The sequence below is a fragment of the Pinus tabuliformis genome, chromosome 5_2, assembly GCF_031772625.1.
Source record: "Pinus tabuliformis cultivar Carrire ecotype Pingquan chromosome 5_2, CPIR1, whole genome shotgun sequence".
NCBI lineage: Eukaryota > Viridiplantae > Streptophyta > Pinopsida > Pinales > Pinaceae > Pinus > Pinus tabuliformis.
In genome coordinates this window covers 705,454,770-705,473,170 of record NC_142306.1, presented here as the reverse complement: position 1 = coordinate 705,473,170, position 18,401 = coordinate 705,454,770, and the positions used below count along the sequence as shown (strand labels likewise).

Below are 18,401 nucleotides of genomic sequence, written 5' to 3'. Positions count from 1 at the left end.
AAAGCAAGAATTTTATCACCTACACACTGAGTGAGATACTAAAATGGATTTTATGGCCTATACATTTAGACAATGACAATGTTCCACCATATATGTATTTACAATGCATATGAATTAATAATGCTTCCATTTACTAACAGTTACAAGCCTTTGCTACGTCTATTATGTTTCGAGATCACGATGGCATTTTTGAAAACTCTAGTATACACATGATGTTTTTACTTCAAAATTCTTATCTACCTTCTCAGCATGTTTATCATCCTTTATGGAGTTCACAAATGTCGTTTTACCTTAAAATTCCTCACTTGACTGGGAAGAATGTTTAATTGATTTATGTTCTTTTCAAAAAAATTAGATAGTTGGTGTAGAAAACTGTTGAAAAAACACATAAGAGTTGGGAAGAGAATATTGAAAGGGTCTTGAAATCCCCTCTGGAAAAGCGTACAAGAAAATATATGGCATGGCTAAATTCACTAATGAAAAGACTAAGCGAAATCTATGAAATGGCTAAATATAATGTCATCTCATGAAACTAAGGTGAAAGAGGTACAAATTGCTATGGATTAGAATAGAATTTGATATTTGCCTTAACGCTAAATTCATTTTCCCTGATGGATTTTTGTGAATTAACATGATTTCTCATGAACTCTTCTGCTTATAACAGTTCTCTCCCACACCTTTGTCCATGTCTGCTCCTTTCTGCACTAAGAAATTCACAACTTCTAAACGATTTTCTGAGATTGCTGCATGGAGAGCAGTTACGCCATATTTATTAGGAGCATTTATATCTGCACCATATTTTAACAAAGCCCGTAATAATTCAATATCTGATCTCTGTGCAGCCATGCACAGAAATCTGCCCTCGTCTCCATTGTTCAGACGTGCCCCTTTATCCCATAGAACCTGAGCAATACCATCGTTCCTTCCGCGTATCGCTTCCCACAGCGGAACTCTTCCCTCTAGATCTGCAAATTTTAAGCAACATTATTATCATGGAGCTGTCATAATCAATCTTAAAAAAAATTGGAAAAAAAAAAACAACTTGCTTGTGACCATTATTTCTATTGTGAGTGGGTATTGGGTATCCTTTATTCCTATGGCAAAATTCGTAGCATCTTATCTCTGAGTTTATGTATATTGCTGATTTCTAGAATATTTTGGAATTTAATGGATATGGGCTCGATCAAATTATGGACTATACTCATGTTTTTGGAATTCTAGAAAATCAACAAAAACATAAAAATGTCTATTTCTTATTAGTAAAAAAAATAATAGTAAAAAAAAAATATCAACCAATATAGACATTTATATTTTTTTAATGTTTGTGGGTGTTGAGTATCCATATGCTTACATGTAATTGGCATTATTTATTGGATATACAAATCTGCTATCAATCTAGACATTTTTATCTAGATTGTAGATTTAGATTTCAGGCATCTGATAAGCATAATTTGATTTTGATCATAAATTCAAATAGAAATTGAAAATGAAAGTTTTCCCAATTTAAATTTATATTGTTTTCCATCAAATAATTATATGGTGGTTGGGAAATTAATTATATAGTGGGGAAATTTAAGACATTTTGAATGTAAACTCCACCATCTTTAAAGAACTACTAAAAATGTCCCTAATGAGTGAAGCATTCACTTAACGTCCCTGAAAAAATGATGAAGATGAATGGACAGTACACTCCAACCTCAAATATTTTCCACAGGCTATATATTTACTTCCAAAAACATTTGATCCACAATATATTGTGAACTCATATATTTATGCAGACATTATCTCAATTGCAAATTCCTTCAGCGATCAAACATAGAGCAACGTCAACCATTGAGTTTGCTTCATAAGTAGTAAAGGCCAGAATCGGCCATCGACGTCAGTTTTGGCTTAAACAATCACCTCTGCTGTTCACGTTCGCTCCATGCTCCAATAATGTCTCTACACATTTAGTATAGCCCTCCGCTGCTGCGATGTGCTGTTTACAATAATTTACAGCACCCATGTTAAAGGTCATGTCATAAAACTTTTTGCATACATTCAAAAGCTCATTCTGGTATGAAAATTCAGCTTCGCAGAGACTGTTTACATGTTTGAACTTTGAAATAAAAATTTGAATGACAGCAATCCAGTCAAAAGAATGGTTTATAGAATTTATACCAATGCAGTTCGACCGTTGTTATCTGGTTCATTTGGATTCCTTCCAGACTCAAGTAAATACTTCATGAGTTTCTCGTTTCCCTTCATGGCAACATAAGGAAGAGTTGCATTTTTTTCATGGACAGTGCAATTGATGGAATTGTGATCAAGCTCTTGCGGCTCCTCCCACTGTGTCGACTTCTGTTACGTTAAAGTTATTCAAAAATATGTAATCAGATTATGTATATATATATTTTTAACTGCAGAAATCATGGATAGAGTAGCAGTTATAGATAGTTTTGTTTGGAATTCACTGCAAGATGAATAAGATCAGTAAGTTTGAAATGAACAAGATCAGTAAGTTTGATAGGGGATTTAGGGGATTTAAGATGCTAGACCAAACTTCCCCATCTAACCATTAATTACATCCTTAAAACTTCATTAAAACATGTATACATATGCATAAATTTAACTTGATTATAATTTAACTTGATTAAATGTATTATGGCTCTTTGTTGTTGCTAACCCGTGAAAGATTAGTCATCACGATCCTGCGATCTTCGGGATTTGATTCCAAGGCTCTCAATAATGACTTGCTGCTGAACCACAGAAGCTGCGAGAGCTTCTTTGTTGATGCCTTAAACCCATGTGGCTTATTAGAAAGGACCCCATATTCTCCAAAAACATCGCCCGTTTCTGTTTTTACAAGCTTCTGCATCAAGAAAACAATTACAAAAAAATAAATTGAAAACCTGGATGAGATTGTTTTCGTAGTGTAGACTGCATTTTAAATGATGCTTAACTGAATATGATAGAATATTTTAAGATTAATTGGCTTAAATTCAAGATTAAAAGGTTTAGTTTTAATTTTAAATTTAAATTTGAAATTGAGAGTAGAGGTCAATTATAAAATTATATCGTAAAATAAAATAATATAATTTGAATGGAAATTAGAGTAAATAAAAATATCCAAATGAAACTTTGAAAAAAATAATAGTAATGAAAGGCCTAAATTTTGATTGAGACTTCATAGGACAAAATAAGCATAACCACCAAATTTATCAGAACACAAACACTATCTGCAAGGTGGAATAACTATCTTGGTGTTTGGGCAAAGAGATATCTGGAATAAAAAGTGGGAAAGGTGGGGATAATAGGAAGCCTGCGTATATATATTAATTTATCACAACACAAACACTATCTGCGAGGTGGAATAACTATCTTGGTGTTTGGGGAAAGAGATATCTGGAGTAAAATGTGGGACAGGTGGGGATAATAGGAAGACTGCGTATATATATCAATATGTCTGAGGAATAGGCTATATGGCTGGTCCCATACTTTGGGAGACGTAGGTCAATTCCAGTCTTTAGGGATTTGAATTTTGGATTTGTTAATTTACACAAGGTTTCATATTGACAAATATGTTATTAAATTCAATTAATAAAATTTAGTTTGAATAATTTAAACTAGTATTTGCACCAATTGTTGCAAAGGAAACGCTATAAGGCATAAATTGAATTAATCAGGGAACATAAGTATAAATGGTTCCATATACTAAAATCCACAGGTCTAATAGATCTTGTCTAGTACCAAGGAGATCATCATAAAACACACTTTACAACTTTGAATAGGGCTAAGACATATCACATACAAGAGTCTTCAAGCTGCAATGAAACCCAAACAATAAACATTGTTTCAAAGAATCAAACATAATGTAGATACTAGACTAAGAATTGAGCACAAGTCTAATAGATCTTGAGCTATGGTCTATGAGCTATGGTCAAAGGACTGCCCTTGTCCTCAGAATCATTACCAACAATGGAGATTATGGTAGTTAAGTAGAGGGTCCTCAGAATCATTACCAACAATGGAGATTATGGTAGTTAAGTAGAGGTAATAACCATCATCAAGGTCCACTCATTCTTCGCATTTGCAATTTCATTTTGTAGAGTAGAGCTTGACTCCTAGGGTTTTTGGGACTGTTAATACGATTTAATTTGAGTTCATGGTTGTGTTGGTTAACCAAATCCCGAAGACCATGGTTGTGTTGGTTAACCAGATCCTGGAGGCCATTGTCATGGCACAGCCTTTCAAGTGTTACAATGGCTATTTCGAGTGATGGTAAGAAACCCCTCCCACCTTTGCTTGCAACCATTATTTTATTTTTAATTCAGCATTGGTTCTTAGATTATGAATAATAAATTTAATAATAAATTTCATGTTCACATTTGCAATTTCATTTTGTAGAGTAGAGCTTGACTCCTAGGGTTATGTTATCAATCCAAAATTAAGATAAATATAAACTAATATCTATTATTCAACAAAATATTAATATTTTGATATAAAATAATATCTAAATTTATATAATATTTTTACATAAATTTCACACTTATAACCTTGCTTTTTTTTTTCTTAAATTTCAATTTATAATAAGTTATATTTTAATATTTAAAATAATTATTTTTAAAAAATGTAGTAAACTAACAAAAAAAACGTATGCAACTATGTATGAGTGGGTACTATGAGATATTAAGTGTAATAAAAAGTAATTGAATGGTGTTTCTGATAACTTTGGAAATTATAATAATTGTTATTTTTTTTATGGTAAATTAAATATAAAGGTTCACATCACTATTAGCTACACACAATAAACATGCATTTGGTTTATTTAATTGTGTTAGTCCCCATGCAACTATCCACTGCGAAAATGCATCAAATCCTTAGCTGAAAACTTAATTGTTCGGATGTGCAACATATACCACACGAGACCTGAGTATTTCAATCGTTAATGATCTGTTTATGAATTGATCTTCTGTATAGTGGAGGACAGGTCCTTATCCACTTGGATTTATTGTCCACCCCTCCAGCTCAGATTTCAGGACTTATCTCGAGCTTGGTGTGACCGGGTTATCGCTGGCATACACTTCTCCGGACCAGCAGAGTTAATACATGCAATGGAGCTGTCAGTGAACCTCAGGATCCTCCACCTCATCTACGGAGGAGGTTGTCGGTCCCTGATCCAATGGTTCTGGGTTATTCTAGGTGTTTTACCCTCTACCAGGTCTGGCTTTGCGGCTCATTCTACCCTTTCCTCCTTGCACCGGCTCTGCTCTCTGTCCATGGCAGTGGTGCTTGTGCTACAAGCATGCCTCCTGTTGCAGTTAGATCGTTCCGAGTGCTGCTTGAGGGTTTCGCGCTCAAGATAGGGAGTTCTTTTGTAATTACCCAGGTGAGGTTACTTTATTTTCTAAAAACGCTACTGTTAATGTCAGCTCAGGCTTGATCTCAGTTTTTTTTAAGTTCTAATGTCTTTGTTTTCTTTTGTGGTTTATGCTCTGCAGGTTTGGCAAGGGCTCGTGGCCGCGTTGATGGAAAAGCCTCCAGAGGATTTCGACCTCATCCTTACGGGGCTTGGGCCTCTGAAGTCTTTCCAAGTAAGCTTATATGGCTCCCCTCCCATTCTTCTGTTCGATGGCAACTCCTTCCTGTTTGGGGTGTAATCTCAGCCATTTTGGCATACTGAAATCTCCTACCAGTCATAGGGGTCTGCTCGCGTTAAGCCGCACACAGTGCTCTCACGATGGTTAACTCCCCTTCTCGGTTAAATGTGTTAATGGCATTTGGAGCATGCCAGGGTTTGAATTTTGTTGAAGCCTCACTGAGAACGAAATTTGTAATTATTTAGGCAAGATCTGTTACGGGCTTGCAAGGAACCTCTGTGGTTATTTTTTTTTGGGTATTTCCATTATGTTGATAGAAACAACTAAAATCACACAATCAGAAAACCTCAATCATATATTATGCACAAATGGTGTATGTGCAAAGACACTCACACACACAGATTACATTCAGATCACTCTATTAAATAGAGTTTTTGAGATCCAACTTATTCCTAATTTAGAGAGAGTGGTTGAGAGAATTTCTCAACCATCACAAACCAATTTCTCAAATATGGAATGGAAGCATTAACTCCAACATCCCGCCTTAATGATTACATTACATGAAAATAACAAAATAATCAAGCTTATCAGTAGATGCTCCATCAAGTTGCCTCATAACCCTCGGAAAGGTGTAGTTGGCAAGTTGGATTCCCGAGTTCTCTTCCTCAACTCCCGAATCAAGGACCTCCCGAAGTCAATTACTGGACAGCATCCCAATCTGTCGCATAACCTCATTAGGAAACCACTTCCACGTCTACCACTAATGAGGGATCCTTCCCTAGATCCGCAACTGCCATACTATCTGGACAACCATCCATATTGAGCCTTACTGCTACTTGATCCATGCAAATACTCATCCAAGCATACTACTTCTGGTTGATTCTAAAAAAAATAATTGCATCCCAACAAAATGTTTCTGAAGATATCAATGTAGGCCCTACTCTCCCATTTGAGCCATTGTGCATGGCAGTATACATAAATGCTATAGTGGTGCGCACTGCCTCCATAAGTGATGCTAGCATCCACGCAATAGTCTCTTTACCTCCTGTAGTTATGGATGATGGTAATGAAGCAACTTTTCCCTGAGTAGCTTCAGAAAGAGACCCATCTTTGTACTCAACATCTGTTGATTCAGATAATCCCATACTTCCATTCTCCAAAAATGCTTCAGGATGAGTGTCTTCATCAATTGCATAAACACCCAAAGAAAATGTTGCAGCTCGACTTTTTCCCATTTCCTGCACAACTCCTGCATGTAGCAAACGTTTACATCAACCCCCTTGGAAATCAGCCTCTCTATTCGGTGAAAAACCATTTCTTCCAGAGATTGTTCCACGCCATAAGCATTTCTGTGACAACAATTGCACAAAAAAAAACCTATTTTACCATCGGCAATTGTTCTACTTTGTAACTCTTTTGCAATTGCACATATATCAACCCAACTTTCTGCAATGCTGCGAAATTGGAGGCCGCAATTAATAGAACCAGAAGCGTAACAGAGAGAATCGATCTCGGCTCTGGTAATCCATGGTCTAAACTCTTTGGTTGATGGATCGCTGGCTGATGGTTGCCTAAACCACTGGCCGCACACAACACTAATCCGATGCTCTTCTCTACTTGTTGCGCACACTTCGCACCTCACCAGCACGCAGCACAGGTCGGCTTCTTTTCAATTCCAACATGGATTCCGAAATTGATCATAAGCCCGCAGATCATGAGCACATTCGCTAACAAACTGCCTCCACAGATTCGGGGACAAGCATGCATGCGATTGATTTGCTACAGCCTCACGGTCTCCTTGAAGGGCTGTTACGATCTCTTCACAAAAGAGGCAACCACACAACACACAGGCCTCTGACCTATTGCTCTAATACCATGATAGAAACAACTAAAATCACACAATCACAAAACCTCAATCATATATTATGCACAAATGGTGTATGTGCAAAGACACTCACACACACAGATTACATTCAGATCACTCTATTAAATAGAGTTTTTGAGATCCAACTTATTCCTAATTTAGAGAGAGTGGTTGAGAGAATTTCTCAACCATCACAAACCAATTTCTCAAATATGGAATGGAAGCATTAACTCCAACATATGTAAGGTTTCTTAGACTCGGTCCAAGATTTTATATATATATATATATATATAGTTTCAATGAATTTCTTTGGGTATTTGTATTTCCCTATCTTTGTGTTGATGAAAAGCATGATCTTCTTATTTTTATATTCTCCATAAGATTTTGTCGTCTTGTTCCAGAAATGTTAATATTTCTTATTCCAACAGTTGAACTAGATTTTTTTTGCGCTATGAACGCTTTTACTTCGTAAATATTTATTATAGTTTACTAGTTGTTTAGTCTGACATAAACATTAACCGAGCTATGCTAATTTGCGAGGGTGTTCAGGGAAAATGGGGTCGCTCTCAGGCTCAAACCCTCAATCTCGAGTATCTATTCAAAAATTTAAAAACATGTTTGGCTAATCCTTTACATTTTTAAAATAATATGTTTGTAATGATAAGACTGTGTTCAACGCAATGGAAATTTCTCATTGCAACGACAATGCTGTAAACAATATAAATTATGAATTATACAAATTGCTTTAACTAATCCTAATTATTTGAACATAACATAAATTACCTTAAATTGCTTTCACTCTCGTGATATGAACAAAAATAAATAATGTTTTGGTTAAAAGGTCAGAAAGGAACTCAGCTGTTTTACTTGGCTCCTATCATCATATTTCAATCTGCAATCAAACAAAAATTGTTTCACTGTGATGGCAACATCATGAACATACATTACTCTAAGCTATAATGTTAAATCTCGCCCCAAGACCATCTTGTTTGGATTTTTCGACACTTAGAGGTGGATTGGTGAAGTAAATATTGCCATCGCTCACATCTTTGAACTCTGCCATGAGCTTGTCCCATTTTTCTCTGCACTGCTTCCCATCGCGCTTAATACCCTCCGCCCCCAAAAGCTCGGCAAGCTCTTCCCATAGCACCGCCCACCGAGCGGACTTGGCAAATCTCGACTCCATCTCAGCCCTAAACTTAATTAACCGCAGAACCTCCGCTCGCTTCCAATTCTTTGACCTTTTCTTTGGCCCTCCGCCACCACCGCCAAAATTGGGAACAATTACGCCACCGTCGTGATCAGTCTGGTCAGAACCCTCGGTGGTTGGTTTGGGTTTAAATTCTTCAGCGCCGCAAAACCCTGGGTCGCGACCACAAAACCCTGAGTCACCATCGACAAGCTTCTTGGCTAAAACAATCATTGCATTATTAAATAAAACCACTGCACTCTTTCCTCCGCCCGCCACTTTTCCTCCTTTTCTTGACGAATCCGCTCGCGGATTTCCTCTTTCCACTCCATGGAATCCAGCAGATCCACAAAAAACCTCTGCTGCCGACTCACCAGGCTCTCCAGGAGCTCACGAATAGCGTCCAGGTCCGTCTCCGAGAGGCCTCTGGGCGTCATTTTTCTCCACTTCCCAGCAGGGGACCCTTCTTCCATCATCTCATCGTCAGTTGGAAAATTGTTGGGAGTCTCGACCGGAAACAAACTGCAAATAAAACATAATGGGTTGGGGCACTGTAGAATTACCTCTGGGAAGTTACGCGACGGTTGAAGCCGTTGCTACGGCAAAGACTATGAACATGGCCATCAACTAATATTTGTAACTACTTTTTCTTGATCGAACCGCTGTGTTTTTCTTAATCGTCTAACATCTAATCATATGGTGGTGTATAAGGATGACACATCAGCAAAGGATGACACGTCGGCAAAGAGGGAGTTCACTTCAAATGATGGTGTAAAAATATATTTATTATTATTTTAATTTAATTTTTACAAATAATATATTAAATTATTATAATATATTATTATAAAAAAATTATATATATAATAAAAATTAATTTATTTATTTTTATTAAAAAACTTTTTTATATATTATATAAAGAATATATATTTTAATTTTCAAATTCAATGATGTATTATAATAAAATTTATTATATCATTTACAAATTGAATTTAATATTTTTTTCAATTATCCAAAATAAATTTGATTATTAATTATTGTTAAATTATTAACATATTATTAAATGTTCGAATTAATTCCATAGATTTATTTAATATAAAATTTGTTTATGATAGTTCATCTCAATTACCCAACATAAAACTAATGAACTTAAAATAAGATTAAATTATTAATACTATTAAATATTCAATTAATTCTATATCAATATATATTTAATATAAAATTTATTTAAAGTAACATCCTTTATATTTATACATGAATAAAAAATATAACATCATTTATATATATGAATAGAGTTTATTTACAATAACATCATTTATTGGGTACTACAATTTAGTATGGAAAATATTGTAGTATATGTGTAAAATATAAAGTGGGTTATTTAAAGAAGATGTGACAGTGGTTAGAAACTAATATGTTAACTTAAATAATAATAAAATATAATTTTTTTTTCAACCAAACAGTTAAAGGTGTTTATATTAATAAAAATTGGAATTCATATTAGAACTTTTACATTTTGAATATGATATAAAAAGAAAGTTTTCAACAAAGTAAGCAAAATGCTTGCTTCCTCCATCACTGATTTAATTTTGGAAACAAAAAATTTCTAAGCAAAAGGAAAAACTTACACACCGTCATTACAAAATTAAATATAGATGGAACATACTACAAGACAAAGACAAAATCTACCTCATAAAAAGGCAAAACTTACACACCATCATTACAAAAATAAATATAGATGGAACATACTAAAAGCCAAAGACAAAAGCTACCTCATGAGATAGGGAGTTGAAATCACCATGAGCCACAATTGTTAACTTTTGAGTCTCTCACATTGCAAGATCTAGTTTTGTCCACACAAGCGCTAGAGGCATTGCCACCAACTATCATTCTTTCCCTCTTGAGATGTTGAGACCTCCAAAACCGCCACCCGAGCATTGAGTTGACGATTTCCTCACTGAGCTTGCCCAAAGATTCCTCCATATCAGCGTGGCATGCTAATAACTTGACTTCAACAAAGAGTTTGAATGACCTTCGCTAATGCTCGATCATATCTTCGAGGTTAGTAATTGAGGAAACCAGAGACTAGGTGGAGTCCGGGATTTTATCAATTAGTTCTAAAGCGCTAATGGAATCCTAGAGGTCTAAGCCACTATCCATCCTGTTCTAAAAGCTTGAAACACAAATTATCTGCAAGGAATTTCCCACCAAACCATGACGAAGGTTGAAGAGGAGTGACCAAAGCACACAACCCAAAATGGAAGAATTCCAATCATTAGATTGAGGAACGAGGAAGGGTGAATGTGGAAGCAGACAACATCTAGGAGATGATATATAATTAAACCCTGAACCTTGGCACAAGCCATTCTGAGACAATTGAAGTCAAATCTTTACAACATTCTCACTAGGACGGGATGGAGATAACTTGATCCCATCGTAGGATGGGAGAATTAGGTCCATTATCATGCACATGAGGGAAGATGTCACAATCTAGGTGGACAGCATTAACTCAGGGCTAGAGGGAAATGAAAGGACAAGACTGAGGGGAGGGACAAGGTCGAAGGTTGATGTCACATGTTCGTCGGTGTGTGCCACTAGGAGAGATCCAAGCAATACAAAGGTCAAGAAAAGGGAGGAGTCAACCAGAAAATATGGGCTCGGCTATCCACTAATGAATGTGGGAGGGTACCCTCTTAATAATCCCATTCAAACCATATCTTGGAGAGTGCAGAAATGCAATCACTCCCTATCGATCCAAATACTAAATAAATTAAAAGTCGTTTAAGGAATTGAAGGACTCCATCTATAGGTTATTTTTATAATACCTTGGTTCATATCAACTCCTCCTTTTGCTAGCTCATCTGTTTTAGAGTTTTAATCTATGTAAATATGAAAGAAGTCCACCTACTCAATTTTAGAAATTGAGGCATGGATTCTTTAGATTAGAGATGAAGACTTAGAGAAAATAGCCTTCTTGGCTTTGGTGAATTGATGGATAGAATCTATGTAAATATGAAAGAAGTCCACCTACTCAACTTTAGAAATTGAAGCATGGATTCTTTAGATTAGAGACGAAGACTTAGAGAAAATAGCCTTCTTGGCTTTGGCGAATTGATGGATAGTTAACATAGGGTCGCACTAGAGAGTGATGCTGGCAAATTTTTGTTCACTAGCAAGCTCCAAACCTTTCTAGAGGGCTAGATAAATTGCTTGATTATTTATCTAATTGTAAACTACTTTTTCATAAGGACCAAGAATGACCCTTCTCTCTCCTTCCCTTTATAAAATATAATTTTTACTCAACTGAAAAAATAATAATAATAAAATAAATAAATCAATTTAATTTAGTTTATTATATTTTAATTTTATTTTTATTAATAAAATTACAAACAATTCTTTGAAATAATAAATTCATCACAATAAAATAAATTTAAATAATAATAATTCATATTTATAATTATAATATTTAAGAACATCTAAAAAATAAACATATAAAAATTTAATATATTTAATTAATTCTATCTATAAGTCTTATATCTATTTCTTATAAAACATTAACATATATATATTTCAAATATATATAGTTTTAATAAAAATAATATATATATAATTATAATTATATAAGTTTAATAAAATTAAAATTAAAAATATTTTTATATATAAAAATGTAAAATTTATGTTATTAAAAACCATTAACTCTGAATCTAAATACAAATATTTCTTTATGTTTTACATTTTAAAAGAATGCATTTAAAAAAAAATGATGCAGAATTAAAATGACTTTATCTTAATATGTATCAATAATAACAAAGCACCCTGATCTTTCCTATATTAAATTTCTTACTTCCTCTAAAAGACACTATTAAACCTCTTTTTAGGGATTGATTTCTACAATCAAATAAACATACTTTTCATGCAAACGAAGTATAAGCATATTATAATGGCGTTTACGTACCTGAATACATCCTTCTCTGCAAAATATTAATTCCTGGAAAATGAAGTTAATGTTAAATGAGAACTAGTATATCAATGGTATCCTTCAAAAGAACAATTTCTGCAAAGTGGAGTTAAAGTTTATGAGAACTAATCGATCAATTGCAAAGTGGCTCTTATAATATTTAAGCTATTGTGATACCACTACTCCCGACACAACGATATAGAGTTCTGTAGGCGCCTCGTTTTGCTGAACAATGTCTTGTCCAGTAGGAAAATACCCTGTTTGAATCTCTGATATCTGAATCAAGTACGGAAAAAAGAATTAATTCCATGCATGCAAAACAGCATATGATTTCAGAGATTTAATAACACAGCTTACCAACTGGAGCAAGAAGCTGGAAGAAACTCCTTGGAATAAATAAACTTTATCAAGTACAGGGAGAAATAAATACTGAAGAACGTTCAAACGAATGGCACTTGGAAGGGAATCGAATATCCATTGGTGTTGAAATTCATCGGTTCTGAATTTAAGAGACAAATAATCTGTGATTTGGTTTTTCAATGCATCTGGAAGCTGGTTTCTAACAGCAAAATTTGAAGCAGCTGCAATAATGTTTCTCTGCCTTGATTATAGCCATTAAAAACAATTAGGAATTAGAATCACTTAGATTGTTCAGAAAATATTCTGATAAATACATAATTTCAGACATGAGGGCACTTACAAATCTTCTGGTTCGGCTTGATTCTTCCACAAGGAGATCGGTCATGTTGCCAATCAAGTAAGCAGTGAGGCCCAAATTAAACATCATGTAGGCAATATCAAACATCATTTCTTCTGTATTCTCAGGATGCAGGTCTCCATAACCAACACCAGATAGAGTAGTGATTGACCAGTAAATTGCAGTTATGTAACAATCCCAGAGACCGAGTTTGTTCAAATTAGGGTGAGTACCTATCCATGTTTGTCTGTGACTTTTATAACGTGATGCAATGAGATAGAAGAAGCAACCAGCAGAGTGGATTGTGAACAAGGTAGTCTGCAGAGCAAAAGACTTAATCAAGGCATTGATCAATCAATATTATCTGCAAGGGAATATATGACTCAACAAGTATGAACAAATTAGTCTTTGGTAGAATTTGTCCGATGCCTTACACAAACGAGCTTAATACACCGCAACCAGAAATAATTTATCCTGATGTCCTTCTCAAGTCTACAATACAAGAGTGCAGCAAGCTGAGAAGTTAACCCAGAATTCAGACATTTGAACAATATCCAATAATGTAGTTTGCTAATTATACTTCTCTATTTTCCTTATCAGTGCAGGTTACTCAAAAACAAAGAGGGAAGAGCAACATTTTTTTGCTTTTTTTATTTTAATGATAGATTTTGGAAATATTTCTAAATTTGATTTATAAGAATTAGTGAAACAATTAACTTCTCCTAGTTAAATTGGACTCTCTTCCATCAAAATATTCCTAGAATTTACAATCAACTTAAATTCAACATTTACATTTTAATGTTACAGATTTTAGAAATATTTTGAAATTTGATTAACAAGAAATAATGAAACAATTAACTTCACTTATCAAACTTAACCTCTCTAACAAAATTTCGAAATATTCTTAAAATATACAATAAAATTAAATTCAACCCCTTCGACATAACATCTCTGTACCTGGCAAAGAGAGCACTGAAATTTGCAATAAAATTAAATTCAACCCCTTCAACATAACATCTCTGTACCTGGCAAAGAGAGCACTAACTTTTCGCAGTCGCCAAAGCCTTAAGATGTGAACTAAACTAAATGTTAAACCCGAACCAAATTTCCCCGTAAATAGTAAGGAAGAAGCTTGAAAAGGAAATGTCGAGGACACGTCGAAAAGGAACCATGTACGTAGATACCTGCCACTCAAGCCCATTAATCACATTGAAAACTATATCATAGGCGTAGTTTCCAGTAGTGACATGTTTTCCCAGGAAAGAGTATATATATATATATATATATATATATATATTTTGCTTACTTGGAGGCAATTTTCTTTGGGTCGTATACTAGCAGAGCTGTGGACTTGTCCTTGTAAGCAACGAAAAAGGTCAAACCAATATCAATGGCGAAAAATATATTGATGATGTTACCCACAATGAACAGAGCACGAGGAATGGGTTCATGCAAGAATCCTGTTTCAAACGGTGAAATCCATGCTGAGTAAATTACTAGAGGGATCAGAAAATTCTGCCACCACCTACACGACACAGACACAGCAAATCCACAGTTAGTTACTCTTATCAGTTCCTCATTCCAAGGAGAATATATATATATATATATATATATATATATATATATGGTTTTTAGATTCTCTCAGTTTTATTAGATTTAAGACGTAATGAGTTACCATCAATACATTAGTAAGGCTCTTACAAATCGATTCCAAATACCAAAATTTCATATGACAAAATATTTTGTTGATTATCTGTTATGAAAATTTAAAAATATGAGCGAAGTTAACTACTGATATTATTTCACAATTTTCAAATAATTTTGAATTTGCAAAACTCAAATTCTATTATCCTAAGTGTAAGACCTAACCAGCTATCTTATAAATTATCTGAATGTGTGGTTCAACTGACTACCTGCAACTAAGTTTCCAATAGGTATCTTGTGGGTCATCTGGGTGTGTAATCTTCGAATGGGTATTTTGTAATCTTGTGAATTATCTGAATGTGTGGTTCAACTGACTACATGAAACTAATTTTCCAATGGGTCTTCTGTGTGTTATCTAAATTGTGTGGTCTGATTGACTACCCGTAAATAATTTTACAATGAATTACAAGCATAAAAGTAAAAGCTAATGTTGCAGTAAATAATAATGAGTTTTTTTTTACTAATAGTTTATTGATAATTTAAAAGTTTTTAAAATAAAATTATAAAATATCTTATATATAATAAATAATAAAAAATTATATGGGAGCAATAACTAAACATGGTAAGCCGTACAAGCGAGATTACATAATTTTGCATACAAAACTATGTGAAAAAAAAAAGACTTTTGAAACATGTATCCCAAATTTCTAAAGTGGATTTTAACATTAAACTTGATTTAAAAAGATATTGACTTAGATTTATTATTTTGTGGATTCAAACTATCCTAGATACCTTGGGATGGCCATACAAACTAATGCTGCTAATAAATATTGACTTGGATTTATTATTTTATGGATTCAAACTATCCTATGTACCTTAGGATAGTCATACAAATTAATGCTGTTAATAAATTTTGACACTTGAGATATGGCAAATTTGTCAAAGATGCAAAGCTTAATAAAATGTGAAGTTTGTATGTATTGTTGTTATTTTTATTTTTTGGATTTTTTTAGGTTTATAAGTTATGATATAGGTTTTAATAGGTTTTAACACTAAAATGTTTTAAAATTTTATGAGGTTTATAAGTTATGATATGTGTTTTAATGGGTTTGTACAATAAAATGTTTTAAGAGGTATAAATGTTAAAGGGTTTTTTTGGGAAATTATTTTTATGGAACGGAATTTGGTTTTTTAGAATTTGGTAATATAATTTGTTAAAATTGATTTTAAATGAATTTTAGTTATTTATAATAAATTTTAGTCATTTAAAATAAGTTTTTGATTTAATAAATGAATTTAATGTGTGAAAATTTTGCTGGGAATCAAACATAAGGTGTTATTCATAAGGATTTATTAAAGGCAGTTAATTTATGTGGTTAAATGCATGAGGAGGGTTGGTTTAGCTAATGTCTATGTGTGTATCCAATTCTTGACCTAAGTTTTGATAGCACTTTTTGGGAATAATGATTGTTTGTTAGACCAAAACTGGCCAGTGTTAGTCAACTATCATATCGCCAAAGATAAAGATCCACACAAGTGGTTAGTCTATGTGGCGAAACACAAAGTATCCACACAAGTGGTTAGTCTATGTGGCGAAACACAAAGTTAGACTAAAACGCCAGTGTTAGTCAACTATCATATCGCCAAAGATAAAGATCCACACAAGTGGTTAGTCCATGTGGCGAAACACAAAGTTAGACTAAAACCAGCAAGTGTTAGTCAACTATGACATCACCAAAGATAAAAATCCACAAAATTAAATAATCCATATGACAAAATACAAGAAAATTTATCCAATATCCCTTAAATTTGACACTAAAATATCTCATTTTTCTTAAAATCTCAAACTCGATAAAGATGGAAATGCAATACGAAAGACAAGATATATGGGGAAAAAGAGTTGCAATTAATATAGACTTTGGTTATCCATTTTTTTTTCCAAAATCTCAAACTCAAGAAAGGTAGAAACGCAATACGAATGACCCTGGTGCCCAAGAGACAAACCTGTAACGACGACTGTAAAGTGAAATAATATGTTTATGCAGGCGAGGCTCAGTCTGCGCCCATATAAATCGTTCGCTGGTCGCTCCCAGCGGAGGTAGCAATCCACTGGGGAAGCTATGCAAAGTCGCTGCGCTTTGACGTGACATCATGATCTCTTCCTCCGTTCTTCTGTTATACAGGCCGTTCGGGTTTAGGCTCTGAGGCCTCAGCTGGTTCAAATGGGTACTAAATTAAGGAGACAGTGGCACAGAGACATCTACGGCAGGCGAAAAAGAAAGCATGATGTGAACGATCGGCTGATCTTGAATGAAAATTAAATAATTGGAACATGACACTGTAATCATCATCGGGAATGAAATAAAATCTTGGAAAGTAGGTAAACATTGACATCTCATTTATTTAATGCCCACGATGCCTCGAGTGCCCACTGACTCCTTTCCATTCACTCTCTCTCCGCCCACAACGGGCAATGGCTAATGAAAAATATACGCAGTTGCACTGAGATGTTTCTTCTTCTTCGTCTGAATCATTAAAGTGCAAAATTCTGTTTATTCTTTTTATTTCAAAGGAGGGAAAGTGTTCCATTACTCTGTCGTTTTATGTGCATGTGTCTGATTCTGGAGAGATCTAACCTAGTGTGTAATTCGTTGGTGATCCATAAAGAATATCTTCATCATTTTTCTGCTTCTTCGTATGAATCATTAAAGTGCAAAATTCTGTTTATTCTTTTTATTTCAAAGGAGGGAAAGTATTCATTACTCTTTCGTTTTATATCCATGTGTATGATTCTGGAGAGATCTAACCTAGTGTGATATAAGTGATCAAGAATATCTTATTTGTGGTTTTTATTTTGTATTTATTAAGAAAAGAAATATATTTGTTATTTTTTTATTGATGAAATTGAGTAGGTCTAATGATTAAAGATATGTATTTTTTTTAAGAGAGATATATATATTATTGTAGTCAAATCAATAAACTAAAATAGGTTCTTTGTCCCACAAATAAAAACACAATCTGTTTTTATTTTGTTTTACTAAAAAAATGAATAAATTTATCATTCCCCATTGAAAAAATTTAATATCTACTTAATAAAATTAACATTATACTCATAACACTAACACAAATAAATAGATTTGTCATTCCTCACTGAAGAGATTTCGTATTTGATTTAATAACATTACCATTATACTCTTTATCATTAACACTAACACAATCACCCACAACCCATATTAAAGAAATAAATGTAATCTCAAACTTGATAAAAGCTCCTATATTAATTAACAAAACTTTAACTCAATGAACTTAGATTTTATCCGGTTATTTTAATTGAATAGATATACTTTATAGTTATACGGGAAAATTAGAAATAAAATATTTTTCAAAGAAATAAAACATTTTTTCTAGGAAATAAAATCATATACTATTTTTATTACAATCTAATTTTGTCATATATTATTTTTATTATAGTT

The 18,401-nt window shown here is 33.6% G+C and overlaps 2 protein-coding genes and 1 pseudogene across 4 annotated transcripts; 1 reads left to right on the top strand and 2 right to left on the bottom strand.

Moving 5' to 3' along the window:
* Positions 1–304: 304 nt before the first annotated feature.
* LOC149161105 (potassium channel KAT3-like) lies at positions 305–17,388 on the bottom strand. Of its 3 annotated transcripts, none has more exons than XM_089436878.1 (12): positions 16,933–17,387; positions 14,591–14,809; positions 14,310–14,468; positions 13,719–13,776; positions 13,288–13,602; positions 12,945–13,184; positions 12,765–12,863; positions 12,585–12,617; positions 2,666–2,848; positions 2,161–2,340; positions 1,903–1,978; positions 306–965 (listed from the first exon to the last, which is right to left on the bottom strand). In XM_089436878.1, exons 1-12 carry the CDS (start codon positions 17,079–17,081, stop codon positions 640–642), a joined length of 2,037 nt encoding a protein of 678 aa, XP_089293004.1. In that variant the 5' UTR covers positions 17,082–17,387; the 3' UTR covers positions 306–639. The 3 variants fall into 3 exon arrangements, with proteins under 3 accessions (XP_089293005.1, XP_089293004.1, XP_089293003.1); XM_089436877.1 differs by having other exon boundaries at positions 308–965; positions 2,666–2,851; positions 16,933–17,385; XM_089436879.1 differs by lacking the exons at positions 14,310–14,468; positions 14,591–14,809 and having other exon boundaries at positions 305–965; positions 2,666–2,851; positions 16,933–17,388.
* On the top strand, positions 4,689–7,522 carry LOC149161107 (uncharacterized). Its single transcript, XM_089436880.1, has 2 exons — positions 4,689–5,368; positions 5,481–7,522. Exons 1-2 carry the CDS (start codon positions 5,162–5,164, stop codon positions 5,637–5,639), a joined length of 366 nt encoding a protein of 121 aa, XP_089293006.1. The 5' UTR covers positions 4,689–5,161; the 3' UTR covers positions 5,640–7,522.
* On the bottom strand, positions 7,786–10,612 carry LOC149161106 (uncharacterized; annotated as a pseudogene).
* Positions 17,389–18,401: the final 1,013 nt, after the last annotated feature.

Bases quoted from the DNA above. Each gene is read 5' to 3' on its own strand.
- LOC149161105 (XM_089436877.1), bottom strand. From the start codon at position 17,081: ATGATGTCACGTCAAAGCGCAGCGACTTTGCATAGCTTCCCCAGTGGA. The intron at 12,618-12,764 runs GTATCACAATAG...TTCATTTTCCAG, and splicing joins TCGTTGTGTCGGGAGTAGTG to GAATTAATATTTTGCAGAGA. The intron at 2,341-2,665 runs GTTAGCAACAAC...TTAACGTAACAG, and splicing joins TGATGACTAATCTTTCACGG to AAGTCGACACAGTGGGAGGA.
- LOC149161107 (XM_089436880.1), top strand. From the start codon at position 5,162: ATGGTTCTGGGTTATTCTAGGTGTTTTACCCTCTACCAGGTCTGGCTT. The intron at 5,369-5,480 runs GTGAGGTTACTT...TATGCTCTGCAG, and splicing joins GTTCTTTTGTAATTACCCAG to GTTTGGCAAGGGCTCGTGGC.